At 44.3% G+C, this 18,505-nt stretch overlaps 1 protein-coding gene and 1 non-coding gene across 2 annotated transcripts; both read left to right on the top strand.

The window, feature by feature from the left end:
• Positions 1 to 4,636: 4,636 nt before the first annotated feature.
• Positions 4,637 to 4,738, top strand: LOC123072998 (U6 spliceosomal RNA). The gene has a single exon (XR_006435526.1). It is a non-coding gene; the product is annotated as a U6 spliceosomal RNA (small nuclear RNA).
• Positions 4,739 to 5,582: 844 nt separating this feature from the next.
• LOC123066131 (cysteine proteinase EP-B 2) lies at positions 5,583 to 7,031 on the top strand. Its single transcript, XM_044489275.1, has one exon. The coding sequence runs from the start codon at positions 5,679 to 5,681 to the stop codon at positions 6,801 to 6,803; it is 1,125 nt and encodes a 374-aa protein (XP_044345210.1). The 5' UTR covers positions 5,583 to 5,678; the 3' UTR covers positions 6,804 to 7,031.
• Positions 7,032 to 18,505: the final 11,474 nt, after the last annotated feature.

The raw sequence follows: 18,505 nt of genomic DNA on the forward strand, positions 1-18,505 counted from the left end.
TTGGATCTCAATACAATGTTCTCCCCCTCTCTTGTGGAGATCTATTCGATGTAAACTCTTTTTGCGGTGTGTTTGTTGAGATCCTATGAATTGTGGGTTTATGATCAAGTGTCTATGAATAATATTTGAATCTTCTCTGAATTCTTTTATGTATGATTGAGTTATCTTTGCAAGTCTCTTCGAATTATCAGTTTGGTTTGGCCTACTAGATTGATCTTTCTTGCCATGGGAGAAGTGCTTAGCTTTGGGTTCAATCTTGCGGTGTCCTTACCCAGTGACAGAAAGGGTTGCAAGGCACGTATTGTATTGTTGCCATTGAGGATAACAAGATGGGGTTTATATCATATTGCTTGAGTTTATCCCTCTACATCATGTCGTCTTGCTTAATGCATTACTCTGTTCTTATGAACTTAATATTCTAGATGCAGGCAGGAGTCGGTCGATGTGTGGAGTAATAGTAGTAGATGTAGGCAGGAGGCGGTCTACTTGTTGCGGACGTGATGCCTATATACATGATCATGCCTAGATAATCTCATAATTATTCGCTTTTCTATCAATTGCTCGACAGTAATTTGTTCACCCACCGTAATACTTATGCTATCTTGAGAGAAGCCACTAATGAAACCTATGGCCCCCGGGTCTATCTATTATCATATTTGCTTCCAATCTACTTTTATTTGCATCTTTACTTTTTGCATCTATATTATAAAATACCAAAAAAATATTTATCTTATCATACTATCTTTATTAGATCTCACTTTCGCAAGTGGCCGTGAAGGGATTGACAACCCCTTTATTGCATTGGTTGCGAGTTCTTTGTTTGTTTGTGTAGGTGCGTGGGACTTTTGAGGAGCCTCCTACTGGATTGATACCTTGGTTCTCAAAAACTGAGGGAAACACTTACGCTGCTATTGCTCCATCACCCTTTCCTCTTCAAGGAAAACCAACGCAAGCTCAAGATGTAGCACGGAGCTACAGTGACAGATGGGGGCGAAAGGAAGAAGACGCAGAAGGGAAGAATGAGGAAGAACTAGTCGGGTCTATTCATAAGGAAGGGCCACTAAAAGAGCGCGAAAAACGAGGAGGCCAAAAATATAAGTTATCCAACTACAAAGACGCCTCGATTTTCGGGATGGTCATCAAGAAAAAGATCCGTTGGGATGCATTGAATAAAACATGCTTTTATGACAGGTGATGTCATGGCGGGTTACCACAAATCCAGAGGATGCCATCATGGCGGGTTACAAAAATTTAATAAGGGCAGATGATTTTTTCTTAAGTGTCGAAGATTGACATGAACCAGTTCAAATCAATCTGGGGCCTAATGTTGGGGATATAACTACTGGTATGACCCGCCCAGGAGGGGCCGGGTTATGCTTGCAAAGATTCTTGAAGCCCAAGACCCAGGACAGGGATGGCGGTTCAGTTAAGGGCCCAAAGCCCAGAGGCGACTTAAGGCTCGTAGTGATAAACCGCCATATGTGTGTGACTTGTATTGCAAGGCATGAATAATTAGGAGACCGAGCCGGACACTGTTTATGAGCCAGCGTGACTCTGTAAGCCGCTGGGCGTCGACCTTTGTATATAAAGGGACGACCCGGCGGCGGCTCAGTACAAGTAACATCAACTCGAGAGCTACGTCAAGCGATTCGCTCCCTGGTTATCGAGACATAAGCAATCCCACTCAAAACTGGATCTTAGGCTTTTACCTTCACCGTAAGGGGCCGAACCAGTATAAACCTCGTGTACTTTGTCCCGATTAACCCCTTTAAGCTTCCTAGTTGCGATGGCTCCACGACTAAGTCCTTTCACTAGGACATCTGCCGTGACAATTCCACGACAAGTCCCAAATAAAAAAAAGATGAGAGAAAAAGAAAGAAGGGACAATGCTACTATCCTTTTACCACACTTGTGCTTTAAAGTAGAACCATGATCTTCATGATAGAGAGTCTCCTATGTTATCACTTTCATATACTAGTGGGAATTTTTCATTATAGAACTTGGCCTGTATATTCCAATGATGGGCTTCCTCAAAGTGCCCTAGGTCTTCGTGAGCAAGTAAGTTGGATGCACAGCCACTTAGTTTTCTTTTGAGCTTTCGTACACTTATAGCTCTAGTGCATCTGTTGCATGGCAATCCCTACTCACTCACATTGATATCTATTGATGGGCATCTCCATAGCCCGTTGATATGCCTAGTTGATGTGAGACTATCTTCTCTTTTTTGTCTTCTCCACAACCACCATTCTATTCCACGTATAGTGCTATGTCCATGGCTCACGCTCATGTATTGCGTGAAGATTGAAAACGTTTGAAAATACTAAAGTACGAAACAATTGCTTGGCTGAAACCGGGGTTGTGCATAATTAAATATTTTGTGTGATGAAGATAGAGCATAGCCAGACTATATGATTTTGTAGGGATAACTTTTTTTGGCCATGTTATTTTGAGAAGACATGATTGCTTTGTTAGTATGCTTGAAGTATTATTATTTTTATGTCAATATTAAACTTTTGTCTTGAATCTTTCAGATCTGAACATTCATGCCACAATAAAGAAAATTACATTGATAAATATGCTAGGTAGCATTCCACATCAAAAATTCTGTTTTTATCATGTGCCTACTCGAGGACGAGCAGGAATTAAGCTTGGGGATGCTTGATACCTCTCCAACGTATCTATAATTTTTGATTGTTCCATGCTATTATATTATTTCTTTTGGATGTTTAATGGGCTTTAATATGCTCTTTTGTATTATTTTTGGGTTTAATCTTGCGGTGTCCTTTCCCAGTGGTAGTAGGGGCGGCAAGGCACGTATTGTATTGTTGCCATCGAGGATAAAAAGATGGGGTTTATATCATATTGCTTGAGTTTATCCCTCTACATCATGTCATCTTGCTTAATGCGTTACCCCGTTCTTATGAACTTAATACTGTAGGTGCATGCTGGATAGCGGTCGATGTGTGGAGTAATAATAGTAGATGCAGAATCGTTTCGGTCTACTTGACACGGACGCGATGCATATGTTCATGATCATTGCCTTAGATGTCTTCATAATTATGCGCTCTTCTATCAATTGCTCGGCAGTAATTTGTTCACCCACCGTAATACATGCTGTCTTGAGAGAAGCCACTAGTGAAACCTATGGCCCCCGGGTCTCTTTTCTATCATATTACATCTCTTTTATTTACATCGCATCTCGTTTACTATTTTGCAATCTTTACTTTCCAATCTATACAACAAAAATACCAAAAATATTTACTTTACTATCTTTATTAGATTTCACTTTTGCGAGTGGCCGTGAAGAGATTGACAACCCCTTTATCGCGTTGGTTGCAAGGTTATTGATTGTTTGTGCAGGTACTAGGTGACTTGTGTGTCGTCTCCTACTGGATTGATACCTTGGTTCTCAAAACTAAGGGAAATACTTACGCTACTTTGCTGCATCACCCTTTCCTCTTCAAGGGAAAACCAATGCATGTTCAAGAGGTAGCAAGTACCGCACCATGTGAGGACTAAAAAACCCTAACCTAAACTACTAACCGGAGTGGAGGCACCAGGATTCCCCTCCCCACCACCGCCGCCGGAACGGCAGGCGAAGAGGAGACGAATGCACGGGCTCGCAGGCGAAGTTTGGAGGGAAGAGTTTGCCCTAGCCGCCTAGGGTTAGGGAAGGAGAACTCTGGCTACATACCAAGGTTCACAAAACATGCAAATCAGGGTTTAGGGTCACCAAACTAGGGTTCCCTAAGGGCCAGCACCTGGTTTCCATAACGTGGAAATCATCCCGGATCCTACAATTGTGATCTTATGCGCATGAACCGACCCAATCAACGAAAAAATGCGTTTTGGTGACCTTCCTACAGCCGTGTAGCCTAGAGATTCAAAACATTAAGGTATATCCCACGAAACGGGACCGAATTTGCAAAATTCAATGAGTTTGGGTGACCTTCTTGTGTAGAAGGAGGTCCGCTACTACAATGAGGTTGTCAAATCGGTCAACAGAGGGATCTAATTTTGTGCAAGAAGGCAGTCACATCGAGCCATGGCCTGCGGGGGTTAGGTTATGCGTCGTTGCAACCCGAGAGCGAGCGGTGGTTTTCTCCTCTTAGTCCCATGCCTCCTTTAGTGTTGAGCATCATGATAGTTAGTAAACATAGGATAAGATAGAGTAGGATTTATTTCTACCTTGTCTTGTACTCTAAGTTAATCATGTCCTCCTATATATACACCATGAGGCTTAAGCAATACAACAACGATTCCACCAATCTCCCTCTCTATTCATTTACATGGTCTATATCCTCTTACATTTAGGTTCATAGGATGGATATATTGTAGGAATAGAAAAGTCATGAAAAATGAAATGACATGTATCACAATTTTTGTAGGAAAAGAGATATCATTCGCTTCATAGTATCGGAAATTTAGGTCTTAGCTGTTGTTTGTTTTCCTTTGAAATGTGATGGATATGAATCAATCCCTACAAAACCAAAGGGCTCAAAAGGATATTTTTCTATAGGAATCCTATAGATTTCCTACAAAATTATAAAAGGAGCCCTCAATGCTTACAAAATTCATGTAAAAGGAGCCCTCGGTCATTACTTGTACTGTACATGTAAAAAGAAAGAGTCATAATTTTCCTTCAGGGACATCCGATAAAATTAGAACGATATAAAGAAACTTAGCATGGCCCCCACCCAAGGATGTCAGCACAAATCGAGAAAAAAATCATAACTTCTACTGTTAGGCGCTGAATGTTTTGATTTTGGTTTGATTTTCTTCATTAATAATTAATTGACAGCAATGCCTTGTTCGTAATTAGTGGAACAAAGAAAGCTATTTTTTGGGTTTCAAAAAATGAGAAGGAAAACAGTGTACTAGACGAAGCATCCCACCCGTAGTCGTCTGCCTCTTGAGAGAGGGAACAGAGTGAACGCGAGCAACCGCCGCGCCGCAGACTTCCCGGCCGAGCCGCCGGCCGGCCGACCGGTGCAGTTAATACAGTGGCGGAGCACCTCGGCCTCCTCAACCGCCATCAATGCCGTGTTTGATCCTCTCGACAGACTCAACGGCCACCCCAAGCACAACAGCAGCAGCGGTACGTATGCGATGAAGCATTCACCAGTAACTGCATCTACCAGTTCTACGGCGTAGCATCCATGGAACTGCACACCTACGATCAGCAGGCTATCACGGCCGGCGGTGATCGGAATGAATCAGGCCTGCACCCCGGGAATGATTCGGCCCGTCCGTCGGCATGATCGGTGAATGAATCTGCCCTGAATCTTCGTCGCCCCCAAAATATCACCGCCGCACGCAACTTGGGAGCAAGCTGTAACCACCTCCAGCAGAGTCTGACACACCTCCGCTCAGCTTTCTGTTACCGCCATTTAAAGTTTTAAACCTCCTCGTGTCTTTCCCGCCGCAAAGCAGATCGCCGGAGCAGCACCGTTCTGCCTCTAACTCCCTGCTTGCTTGCATGCAAAGCTTCTCCACACTCCTCGGTGCTCGATCGGTCGGACGATCTCCACCTATAAATACGCCGCCTCCCTTCTCAACCATCATCATCTCACACTCGAAGCTAGCTAGCCCCCAAGTAGCTGCTAGCTCTGCAGTACAGCACTGCGTACAAAGGTAGCAACTGCAGCTCGTGGTGCACTGGTAGATCGAGCAGCACGATGGGGCAGCTCAGCAAGAAGCTTCTGCTGGCGTCCATGGTGGCGGCGGTGCTGGCCGTGGCAGCGGTGGAGCTGTGCAGCGCCATCCCGCTGGAGGACAACGACCTGGAGTCGGAGGAGGCGCTCTGGGACCTGTACGAGCGGTGGCAGACCGCGCACCGCGTGCCCCGCCACCACGCCGAGAAGCACCGCCGCTTCGGCACCTTCAAGTCCAACGTCCACTTCATCCACTCCCACAACAAGCGCGGCGACCGCCCCTACCGTCTCCGCCTCAACCGCTTCGGCGACATGGACCAGGCCGAGTTCCGCGCCACCTTCGCCGGCTCCCGCGTCAGCGACCGCCGACGCGACGGCCCCGCCACGCCACCGTCCGTCCCGGGGTTCATGTACGCCGCCGTGAACGTGTCGGACCTGCCGCGGTCCGTGGACTGGCGCCAGAAGGGCGCCGTGACGGGCGTCAAGAACCAGGGCAAGTGCGGCAGCTGCTGGGCTTTCTCCACCGTGGTGTCCGTGGAAGGCATCAACGCCATCCGGACCGGGAAGCTCGTGTCGCTGTCGGAGCAGGAGCTCATCGACTGCGACACGGCGGACAACGACGGGTGCGAGGGCGGGCTCATGGACAACGCCTTCGAGTACGTCAAGAAAAACGGCGGGCTCACCACCGAGGCCGCCTACCCGTACCGGGCCGCCAACGGCACCTGCAAAGCCGCCAAGAGCTCCCCCGTGGTGGTGCGCATCGACGGACACCAGGACGTGCCGGCCAACAGCGAGGAGGCGCTGGCCAAGGCCGTGGCGAACCAGCCCGTCTCCGTGGCCATCGATGCCAGCGGGAAGGCGTTCATGTTCTACTCCGAGGGGGTGTTCACCGGTGACTGTGGAACAGACCTGGACCACGGCGTCGCGGTGGTCGGGTACGGGGTGGCGGAGGACGGCAAGGCGTACTGGACGGTGAAGAACTCGTGGGGGCCGTCATGGGGGGAGAAGGGGTACATCAGGGTGGAGAAGGATTCCGGTGCCGAAGGCGGGCTCTGCGGCATCGCCATGGAGGCATCCTACCCCGTCAAGGCGGACAGCAAACCCAAGCCCAAGCCCAGGCGCGCGCTCGGCGCATGGGAGTCGCAGTGATCGACCCGTCTGCTTGTCTGAATTATTTCTACGATCATTCCTAGTTAAATTAGGGTGAAAATAAATTACAGCTGAATCAAGTGCTTCTCTGTCCACACGCAAGAATTAGGTGTGTGTAGCGTGGGACCAGGACGATCCACATAATTTGTTTGGATTTATGAAAGTAATGTAAAATGTAATAATGTAATGTACTGGTAATGTTTGTAAGCTTGCTAATGTGCTGTGTTCTACTCCGAGTTGGTTAGTTTAAATTTTAAATTTAAACTAAAACCATGACAAAAATTATGAAGCAGATGGAGTACTTTATTTAGATTAGACGATATGATCCGCAGTTGCCGTATAAATGGTATATAGTGTTTAAATGTTATATAAAATACAAATTCAATCCCTATAATTTGAACTATGTCAGAAATTTCTGTGTAAGGAAAAAAAATCTGAACATGAAAAATTATGCATGTCACAATCAAATGCAATGCAATTTAAACCCAACTTAGGATGCACTAATGCATGTTGGATGGTAGAGAATTCTCATGCGTAGATCGCACGGATACTAGTGGATCAAGCTAGTAAATTTAGCGGCTACAACAATTTTGATGATGTGGAAGCACACATGTCAAGATAATTAGACGTTGTGGAGATAACCTTCTTAGATATATAGGATTCTAACTAAATATTGTACTATTGAACTTATCCAAAAATCTTTCTAAAGAACTCATCTGACAAAACTCAGTTTGTCAATTTCATCAATCTCAATCTTTGTTTACTGTCGCATAAGTATTGACTTCTTAAGCAGATACAAATTCTGGTCATGAGGGCTTCGCCCTTCTCAAGTGAGATGCATAGGCGAAGTTCGTTGAGCAAGAAACCGGCAATCCCATACCATCAAAGTGATACGCATCTAACTAGGCAATTGCACAAGGTTGGTAAATGAGAATTCTACAAATGGGCCTAAAATGCTGTGAGAACTCCAAGAAAAAGAGTAGAAACAACCCAATCTCTCTAGCTCAACCCATGTAGATGATCTTATCGGCAAAAAAACATTGTATTCACATCTACAAATTAAGCCTAATTTTTAGTGGGTTAATTTGCTATATGCCACTGCAATTCCGGTGATTCATAAAAATGCCACTACGAATTTGTTCTTTCAGAAAATGTCACTCAAAGTTCGCAAAACTTCTCTATTTGTTGTATTATGCATAATTTTAGACCAAAATGCCCATATCTCCCCCCTCTCTTCTATGTGTGTGCACTTCATTGCTCATTAATTAGACCTTCGATACTAATGCCTAGAGGGATCCTCTACTCTCTCTCTCTCTCTCTCTCTCTCTCTCTCTCTCTCTCTCTGCGCGTGTCCAGCCACTTTATTGCTCATCAAACCTTCAACACTAACGCCTAGATAGGTCCTCTATTGTCGTCCCAGCGGCCGCTCTGCATGGTCGCCCTTCCCGCCTCTCCCAATGTCTTCATGAAGGTTGTAAGTGCATTTAGTACCCCTTAGTGATTTTGGTGTATTGAAGACTTATAGGTTAAGGGACTAATGTGTTTATGAGTGTACACAGGTCTATAAGTCTATGAGGAGCTTGATATTTACAGAGAAAGTCGACCCCTAAAAATAAATATCTTCGACTGAAGATTTTGGTATTCCTGAAGACTTTCATGAAGACTTTGAAAGTGAAGAAATTGGTGTGTCCGTGAGGACTTGATATTGATGCAAGGAATATGAAGCTTGAAGACTTCGTTTTCATAGTTTTGTTTTTCTCTTTCTTGAGTTATAGGAAACACCGTACTGTTAAAGGGGGTCGAGGAAATACTAAGGAGAAATTTCCGTGTGATGCTCAACTCAAAATCCTACACCTACCAATCCCTTCGAGTGAAGCCATTGGAAATCTCATACAGTTCAGTCAATTTCTTCAGTGACAGAGACGAAGTTCTTCTGGTCGCTGAGTAATTTGTTCTGACTGAGGAGTTAGGAATTCGCCAATGCAGATTGCCTACACAGTGAGGAACATGATAGCCCTGAGGAATTTGAGAGTCAAATTTCCGACCATTGTTGTGCTGTGTGCCAGCTGTCCCAAAATATCTTATCCACCTAACGGTCATATCATTGAAGGGCATTTATGTCTTATCATGTCGGGCTGCTCCCTAGGCTATAAATAGCCGCCCCCTACAACCACTAGCTGGTTGGCTGCTCCGAGAGAAACTGACACTTGTCATTTGAGAGCAACCCATCCTCCGAGGACTTTGAGCGAAAATCATTGAGTGGGGAAAATCCCAAACCCCAAACACCTACAAACCCAAAGTGATTGAGCATCACTGAAGAGATTGATCCTGCGTGGATCCGACGCTTGTTACCTTTGAAGAATGTGCTTCTTCCAGACGGTTAGGCGTCATGGTCTAGAGCATCCAAGAGGAATTGTGGATCGCCGAGTGACCGAAGTCTGTGAAGGTTTGGAAGTCGCCTGAAGACTTACCACGAGTGATTGGACGAGGTCTGTGTGACCTTAGTTCAAGGAGAATACAGTGAGGACTTGGTGTCCTGAGCTGCGTGCTCAGTGACTGGGTGTCCGGGACTGTGTGTCCTCGAGTTTAAATACTCAGCCGCTCCAACCAGACGTACAACTGAGACAGCAGTTGGAACTAGTATACCAAATCATTGTCTTCACCAACCTTACTGGTTCTATTTCCTCAACTCTTTCATTTCCTCATTGCTGTGTTGAGTGATTGTTCATATCTGTGTTTGAAGACTTTGACTGAAGACTTTCTCAATTTCCTCAGTTCAATTTCTTCAGTCTGATTGTCTTCATCTTGTGTTATCCTGTGTTTACGCTTTCTGTACTCTGTGTTTGTCTTCATTTCATCATGATGACCATGTGTGTATTCTGTCATGCTTACTTCTGAGTACTTATTCCGCTGCAAGTAGTTCTTCGCTAAGGAATTTCCTCACCGGCAAATTCCTCAGTGAAGAATTCATAAAAATCGCCTATTCACCCCCCCTCTAGTCGATATAACGCACTTTCAATTGGTATCAGAGCAAGGTACTCCCTTGTTCTGTGTGATTTTGGTTTAACCACCTGGAGTTTTAGTTATGTCGATCGTGGGTATGATCAAGGTCTCGGCTGGGTGTCCAACCTTCGATGGCATGGACTACCCCTACTGGAAGAATAAGATGCGAATGCATCTTGAAGCAATTGAGAACGATCTATGGTACGTTGTGGAAAATGGTGTTCCCTCAGTCACACCTTCCCTGAATGCTGCTGATGTGAAGAGATTCAAGCAACTCGATTCTCAAGCGAAGAATATCATATGTGGTCATCTGAGTAAAGGGCAGTGTGGTAGAGTGAGTGCTTTGGAAACTGCTAAGCTTATCTGGGATAGGCTCTCCAAAGTAAACGAAGGAGTCTCAACTCAACGTGACTCTCGTGTTGACGTTCTTCGCAATCTCTTCAACCGCTTCAAAAGACTGGACAATGAAAATGTTCAGCAAACCTTTGATCGCCTTACTGATATCTCAAATGAGCTTCAAGCGCTCGGTGCCACTGACATCACCGACCATGAGGTGGTGAAGAAATTGTTGAGATCACTCGATTCGTCATTTGACACTCTGGCACTGATGATTCAAGAGCGTGCTGATTACAAGTCACTAGATCCCGCTGATATCCTCGAGAGGCTAAATACTCATGAGTTCCAGCTTGCTGAAAAGAGAGATCTCTATGGTTCAAGCTATGGCAGAACACGTGCCCTGAAGGCCAAGGCAGTGTCTGAATCTGAATGTGAAGATTCTGGTAGTAGCCTTGGTGATCCTGAAGAATTGAGCCAGGAGCCAGCACTGCTCGTGAAGAAGTTCCAGAAATTCTCAAGACGTGGTCGCTTTGGAAAATCTTCAAGGAGTAGAGATTCCTCATCAAGTGACTATAAGAGAAGGCTATGCCACAAATGCAAGAAGCCTGGTCACTACATTCAAGATTGTCCTCAGTGGGACAAGGAACTAAAGAAGAAGAAATACAAGGATTACAGTTCTGATGATGCCAAAAAGAAGAAGAAATCTTCAAAGTCTTCATCATCAAAATCCTCAATGTCTTCATCCCACAAGAAGAGCAACTCCAAGAAGGCTCGGGCATTCATTGGCAAGGAAATGGATTCTGAGGCTGAATCTGAGGATCATGAGGAAGAGGAGGCATCCGAGGAGTCTGAGTGAGGTGTGGCAAGTCTAGCTCTTGCTAACGCATTTGTCAGCAAGTCTATCTTCAACTCTGAAGAAAATGGCAACACCAACAACGCTGATGAAGGCAATGATGACTACGCTCCCACCTATTGCTTCATGGCAAAGGCTGCTAAGGTAACTAAATACCCCTCCTCTGAATCAAGTGAGGATGAATCTGATGAAAATCTTAAGCCTAGCTACTCTAAACTTACTAAGATTGCTGTGAAACAACAAAAGGCTATTGAAAAACTTCAAAACATGTTAGACAAAAGTGATGATATGTTGGGTGATGAAATGGACCGCACTAAAGACTTAACTGAACATCTTCAGAGACTTCAGTCTAAGTTTGACAACCTTCAAAGTCAACATAAAACTCTCTTAACTGATCATGAGAAGCTTTCTTATGAATTTCTTCAAAGAAAGCAAGATCTTGAGAAGCTAAGAGTGAGTTATGAAGATCTTCAGAAGGAGCGTGATTCATTACTTGCTCAACAAATCAGCGCTACTCAGGAAGAATTTGATCATCCATGCTTAAAGTGCATTGAACGTGAATCTGCTAATTCTTCACCTGAATGTTCAAATGCTTCAAATGTTACAAATTCTTCACCTGCCTCTGCTATCACTAATTCCTCATCTGAGGACATTGCTAGTATCACTGACAATGCAGGGCTGAAGGAATTGTATATGACAGGCATGTACAAAAGCCTCAAAGGGCATCAAACTCTTTGTGATGTCCTTAAAAAGCAGATCCTCAACAGAAACCCTAGGAAAGAGGGTATTGCCTTTGAGAGGAAACTCAATGCTGATGGAACATATTGGAAGCCTGAGCAGTACCCAAAAATCTCATGGGTTGCTGCAAAGGGACCTCCAGTTGATCCATCTAACTTATCTGGCTTTTCGTGTGAATCTCCTCATTCTTCTGATGAGTCATTTGACTCCAACTATAAACTGTTCAAAAATCAGAATAGTGAAGTATTTGCTAGATATGTTGGCACTAACTGCAGGAACGGTTCCCCTATGAAGAAAATCTGGGTTCCCAAAAGTTATGTTGAAAGTCTTCAGGTGAATGTCCTCATGACACCACCAGTGAAGAATAGGAACCCCAGATCAAACTCTTCATATGGACCAAATTCTTCATATGGATCCAAGTCCTCATACAGACCAAATTCCTCACATGGATCAAATTCCTCAAAAGGATCAAAATCCTCATATGAACATCATCGTGCTAACAACTCTGTTTCGCAGGGTAAGCTAAGGGCTATGAATATGTGCATTATTCTTCAAATCATTATGTTCATAAGTCCTCGAAGAATTTCTCTGCTTATTCGTATGCTTACCCTAACCCCTCTTATGTGAAACGAAGTGGACTGGCATCCATGCCACCTTTCTCATATGGTGCTCGCAGAGTGATGAATTCTTTGCCACCCCTCCAGATGTGGGTGGTGAAGAAAAAGAACTAATCTCTTATGCAGGGTCAGGTCTCTAGTCGTGCTCAAAATGACTGAAGAATTTGCTGGATACCTGAACTGTGCCTGATAGGACGCAGGCTAATCATGATGAAATGAACCTTCATTTCACACGTCCTCATACTGCTATATCTGTTTTACTGCTTGATGAAATTCATCTGATGAAATTGATATCATATTCTTCACTTATGAAGTATATGAGTTCGTAAGTTGCACTAATTCATCTATAGGATGATCAACCCAAAGCTAATGAGTGGGTCCTCGATAGTGGATGTACAAATCACATGACTGGTGACAAGAACCTATTGATGGATGCTCCCTTAACACCGTCACATCTGAAGCATATCATCTTCGCTGACAAAGGCAAAAGTCAGGTATTGGGTCTAGGTAAGGTTGCGATCTCAAAGGATTGACACATGGACAAAGTCATGCTTGTCGAGTCCTTAGGATACAACCTCATGTCTGTCTCAATGCTTTGTGATCTCGATATGGTTGTTGTCTTTGGAAGATATCGTTGTGTTGTGATCATGGAAGCTGACCATTCCAAAGTCTTCGAAGGCTTTAGGAGAGGAGATCTGTATATTGTTGATTTCTCTACAGGACCACAACCAGCCATGTGCTTACTGGCAAAAGCTTCAGAAGGCTGGCTATGGCATCGACGACTTGGTCACGCAGGCATGAGGAATTTGCACACGCTTGCGAAGAAGAAGCATGTCATTGGCATTGAGAATGTCAAATTCCTCAAGGATCACTTGTGTGGTGCCTGTGAAGCTGGAAAAATGACCAAGGCCAAGCATCTAGCGAAGAATATCATGACCACTACACGTCCATTCGAATTGCTTCACATGGATATCTTCTGTCCTAATCATTATTCTGCTATGACGAATGATGCATCTCTATATGGTTTTGTCATTGTTGATGATTATTCTCGTTACACATGGGTACACATTGTCACTTACAAACATGAAGTGCAGGAAGTCTTCAAACGATTTTCCTCGAGGGCTTCAACCAACTTTGGTGTGAGGATCAAACACATAAGAAGTGACAATGGGACTGAGTTCAAGAATTCCGGTCTTGATGGCTATCTTGATGAACTTGGTATTACTCATGAGTTATCTGCTCCTTATACTCCTCAGCAAAATGGCATCGTGGAGCGCAAGAACAGAACTCTTGTTGAGATGGCTCGCACTATGCTTGATGAATACAAAACGCCTCGTCGTTTTTGGATTGATGCAATTGATACCGCGTGCCACATCATCAACAGAGTATATCTTCACAAATTCTTCAAGAAGACTGCCTATGAACTCCTCACTGACAAGAAACCCAATGTGAGTTATTTCAAAGTCTTCGGTGCTAAATGTTGGATTAGAGATCCTCATCACAATGCTAAATTTGCACCGAAAGCACATGAAGGTTTTATGCTTGGTTATGGAAAGGACTCGCACACCTACAGAGTTTTCAACATCGCTCTTCATAAGATTGTTGAAACTGTAGATGTGCGGTTCGATGAAACTAATGGCTCGCAAAGAGAGCACCTACCTTCTGTGATAGATGAAGCAGCACCTGAGGATTCTATCAAGTTCAAGGCTACTGAGGATGTCATTCCTACCGAAGAATCTACTAAAGAATTCATTCCAGAACGCGAAGATCGTCGAGCTAATGCACTTGAGGAAAATGCTGAAGAAAATGGTGCTGAGAAAATGCTGATCAAATTCCTCGATGACAACCAGCTCATCCTCGCGTTGCAAAAGAAGTGCAAGTTGAAAAGATCATCGATGACATTGAAGCACCAGGTCCTCTCACCCGCTCAAAAGCTTCACATTTATCTAACTTTTGTGGGCACTATGCTTTTGTCTCTATCACAGAGCCCACTAAGGTAGATGAAGCATTTCTGGAGCCTGAATGGATTCAGGCCATGCAAGAAGAATTACATCAGTTCGAGCTCAACAATGTCTGGGAACTAGTCAAACGTCCAGATCCTCGCAAGCATAATATCATTGGCACAAAGTGGATCTACCGCAACAAGCAAGATGAAAATGGTCTTGTGGTGAGGAATAAGGCACGACTTGTAGCTCAAGGCTACACACAGGTTGAAGGAATTGATTTCGATGAAACTTTTGCACCTATTGCTAGACTTGAGGCTATTCGCATATTACTTGCTTATGCTAACCATCATAATATCACTTTATATCAAATGGATGTGAAAAGTGCATTCCTCAATGTTAAGCTTGAGGAAGAAGTATATGTTGCTCAACCCCCAGGTTTTGAAGATCCAAAGAATCCTGACAAAGTCTTCAGACTCAACAAGGCCCTCTATGGCCTCAAGCAGGCCCCTCGGGTGTGGTATGATACTTTGAAGGAATTCTTCATGAAGAATGGTTTCACACCCGGTTCACTCGACCCTACTCTCTTTACTAAATCTTATGATGGTGAACTGTTTGTGTGCCAAATATACGTTGATGATATTATCTTTGGCTGTACTGACCAACATTATAGTGATGAATTTGCCTATATGATGAGTGAAGAATATCAAATGTCTATGATGGGAGAGTTGAAATTCTTCTTAGGTCTTCAAATTTGTAAACAGCACAATGGCATATTCATATCTCAGGAGAAATACCTCAAGGATGTTCTGAGGAAATTCGGCATGCAAGATTGCAAAGGAGTCAAGATTCCTATGCCCACAAATGGCCATCTATGCACTGATGAAAATGGTATTGACTTTGATCAAAAGGTATACCGCTCCATGATTGGTTCTTTATTATACTTATGTGCATCTAGGCCAGATATAATGCTTAGTGTTTGCATGTGTGCCCGATTTCAAGCTACACCGAAGGAATCACACCATAAGGCTGTGAAGCATATTCTTCGATATCTAGCTCACACACCAACACTAGGATTATGGTACCCCAAGGGCTCTACTTTTGATCTCATGGGATATTCTGACTCTGACTATGCTGGTGATCGTGTGGACCGCAAGTCAACATCTGGTACTTGTGATTTCCTCGGACGATCTTTGGTCTGTTGGTCCTCGAAGAAACAGAACTGCGTATCACTGTCTACTGCTGAAGCTGAGTACATTGCTGATGGTTCTTGCTGTGCTCAATTGCTGTGGATGAAGCAAACTCTCAAGGACTACGGCATCAACATGAAGAATGTGCCTCTCTACTGTGACAATGAGAGTGCCATCAAGATTGCTCACAACCCAGTTCAGCACTCGAAGACAAAGCACATTCAGATTCGTCATCATTTTCTTCGTGATCATGTGTTGAAGGGCGACATTTCTATTGAGCATGTGAAGACTGAAGAACAACTAGCCGATATCTTCACAAAGCCCTTGGATGAGAAGAGATTTAGCAAGTTGCGGTGTGAGCTAAATATCTTAGAGTCTTCAAATGTTCTTTGAAAAGGACACTCATCCTAACACTTATGCAAAATTGATGACTTAGATGTGCAACACATGAAGAAATGTTTTTCTTCAATCAATGAAGAATAACACTCTAAGTGTGAAGAAATTAATGAAGAATTTGATTCTCAGAACCCTACGACAATTATATGCGGTGTCTGAAATCATCATTCTTATACGGTGGGACACGCCACCACCAAAGTTGAAAATCTTCAATTTGAGTTTTTCCTCAGTTATGAAATTTCTTCAGTTTTTCAAATTCTTCAAGCTGTCAAAATCTTCACTGTTTCCGTCGTTTTTCTTCATTGGCTATATATATATATATATATATATATATATATATATATATATATATATATATATATATATATGAGTTTATGTCCTCTACAGCATTCACTTATGGCTATTTCTTCAAGTTGCATTTTACTGCTAAGTGAATGTGATCGAACCCTTCCCCCTCTATGCTATACTCAACCCAATCTATTCACAAATTCTTCATGTGCGTTCTATTTGAAACTCGTTCAAAATCTTCATTGTGTCCTGTCAGCTGAAGAAATTGCAAACGGAACTTTAAAACTAATCTTATCCAAATTTTCAGTTTTTGCCGCTCAAACCGTCCCGTATCCCACGATGGACTTATCTATTCACCCACGATCTAACACGATCTCCACCTTTCAGTACGTGGGTGACACATGTCAAGCGAATGAGAAGGGTCAGGGGCACGTTTGTCCTAAATCTTTGGGCGAACAGTTTCTCACTGCGACTATAAATACCCCCTCACCCCTTCCTCACTTCCTTTACTCCGCTCGACCGCTCTCTCTCGCTCGAGCTTCTCAAACCCTAGCGCCGCCGCTACTCCATCGTCGCCGGTGAGGAAGAGCTTCACTGCCTCGACCTCGTCGCCGTCGTACTCGCGCCGGCCGTGGAAATCTTCACTCCGCCACCGCCGTAGTTATCTTCCTCCGCCAAGTTAGGGCATGGAAGATCTGAACTGGTGAGCTTCAAATCTACACTTCTCAGTTCGTCGTGTTCTTCATCAAGGCGTTCCTCGAAGAAAAGTTGCATACTTCTTCAGAGAATTCGATTGTTCAAGTCCATCAACTGAAGAATATGGCAGAAGGTAAGAAACCACAGAAAGGAGGAAAGAGGCCTGAGTTCATGACCGCATTTGAAATTCCTGAGGACATCTATGCTGACAATTGCACACCTGATGAGGCTATGTTTGGAAAGGAGAACAAAAATCAGCGCAAGGTGCGCATACAGAGGATTGAAAGGAGATGGGCAAGAGAATGGAGGGAGTACAGATATGTAACTCCAAAGTATATGAAGAAATTCGCTCTAAATCCTCCCTGCCCAAGAGTTCCATTGGCACCTGGCCAAGAAGCTGACCCCACCAGCATCAAGCGTGGTGAGGATTTTCCTCAAGAATGGGCCAAACGCCAAGCCAAGTTGGCTAGACAAGCCAAAGAAGCAGTGAGGAAATTCAATGAAGACTCTGCTACTGCTGCTGCCACTGAGGCCTCTGTCAGGCCTAGAAAATCAATGGCAAAGAAGCCCGCTCACAAGCCAAGTGCTTCACCAACTGTGCCCTCACGGCCAAGTTCCTCAGCAATGCCCTCACGGCCAGAATCTTCAAAGCCCTCACGGCTAGTTCCTCATGCTTCTCGTGCTCCTCCAAAGTCCTCAGCTCCTCCCCCAAAGTCCTCAGTTGCTCCGGCAAAGTTCTCAACACATGTACATCTGGCCATGTTCCAAAGGACTGCAGGCATCTCTATTGCCTCTTGTGTCTCAGCTAGTTCCTCAGCTGCACCAAATTCTTCATCAGGCCCCACTCTGCTGAAGACCAAGGCAACTACTGGACGAGGTCCTCGGCCTAGTCCGAAGAAGAAACAGGTTGCCTTCCAAGTGCCATCTGACGATGAAGCTGATGATGATGAACTTGCAGAAATCATCAGAGACAGGCAAGAAAGGGCTGCTAGAGCCAAAGGCACAAATGTGCCACTGCTTTTGGATCCAAAGGCGATCCTCGACTACATTGATCTCTGGCTCAAGGACCCAAACACCCCTATGCCTGATTTTCATTTGACTCCTGGCCAAAGTCACATGCTGACCCATTTCATCACTGAAGAGAAATGGAAATTTGAGAAGGCCAGGCAAATCAAGAAGGATCAGTTCAGGAAAGAGAAGTTCCTGAGGAACAACATTGTCACCATGACAACTGATGAACTCCTCAAGATCCAGTCTGAAATCAAAGCCCTCAGCGATGATTTCAATGCTTATTATGCTGATTGGCAAGGAGCCAAAGTCAGGTTCGTTAAACTGAATAAGAAGTTCACCAATGTTGCAGCCCCATCGCAACAAGAAATTCCTCAAGCTGAAGCTTCTACTCAGCAAACTGAAGAACATGCCAGCACCGCTGATGACTTTCAGGTTGCTGATGAAGATGCTAGTTCCAGGGCTGATGACTCCATTCCAGCCGCTGAAGACATTGCCAGGGCATCCACTAGTGGTGTGCCTGAAGAAAATGAAGAAGTCAGGGCAACTACATCAGTTGTGCCTGAGGAAATTCAAACAGATTCCTCAGCTCCTCCTGCGCCTACACCAACTCCTACCCTTCCTTCTGCATCAG

This window comes from Triticum aestivum, chromosome 3B (genome assembly GCF_018294505.1).
Source record: "Triticum aestivum cultivar Chinese Spring chromosome 3B, IWGSC CS RefSeq v2.1, whole genome shotgun sequence".
NCBI lineage: Eukaryota > Viridiplantae > Streptophyta > Magnoliopsida > Poales > Poaceae > Triticum > Triticum aestivum.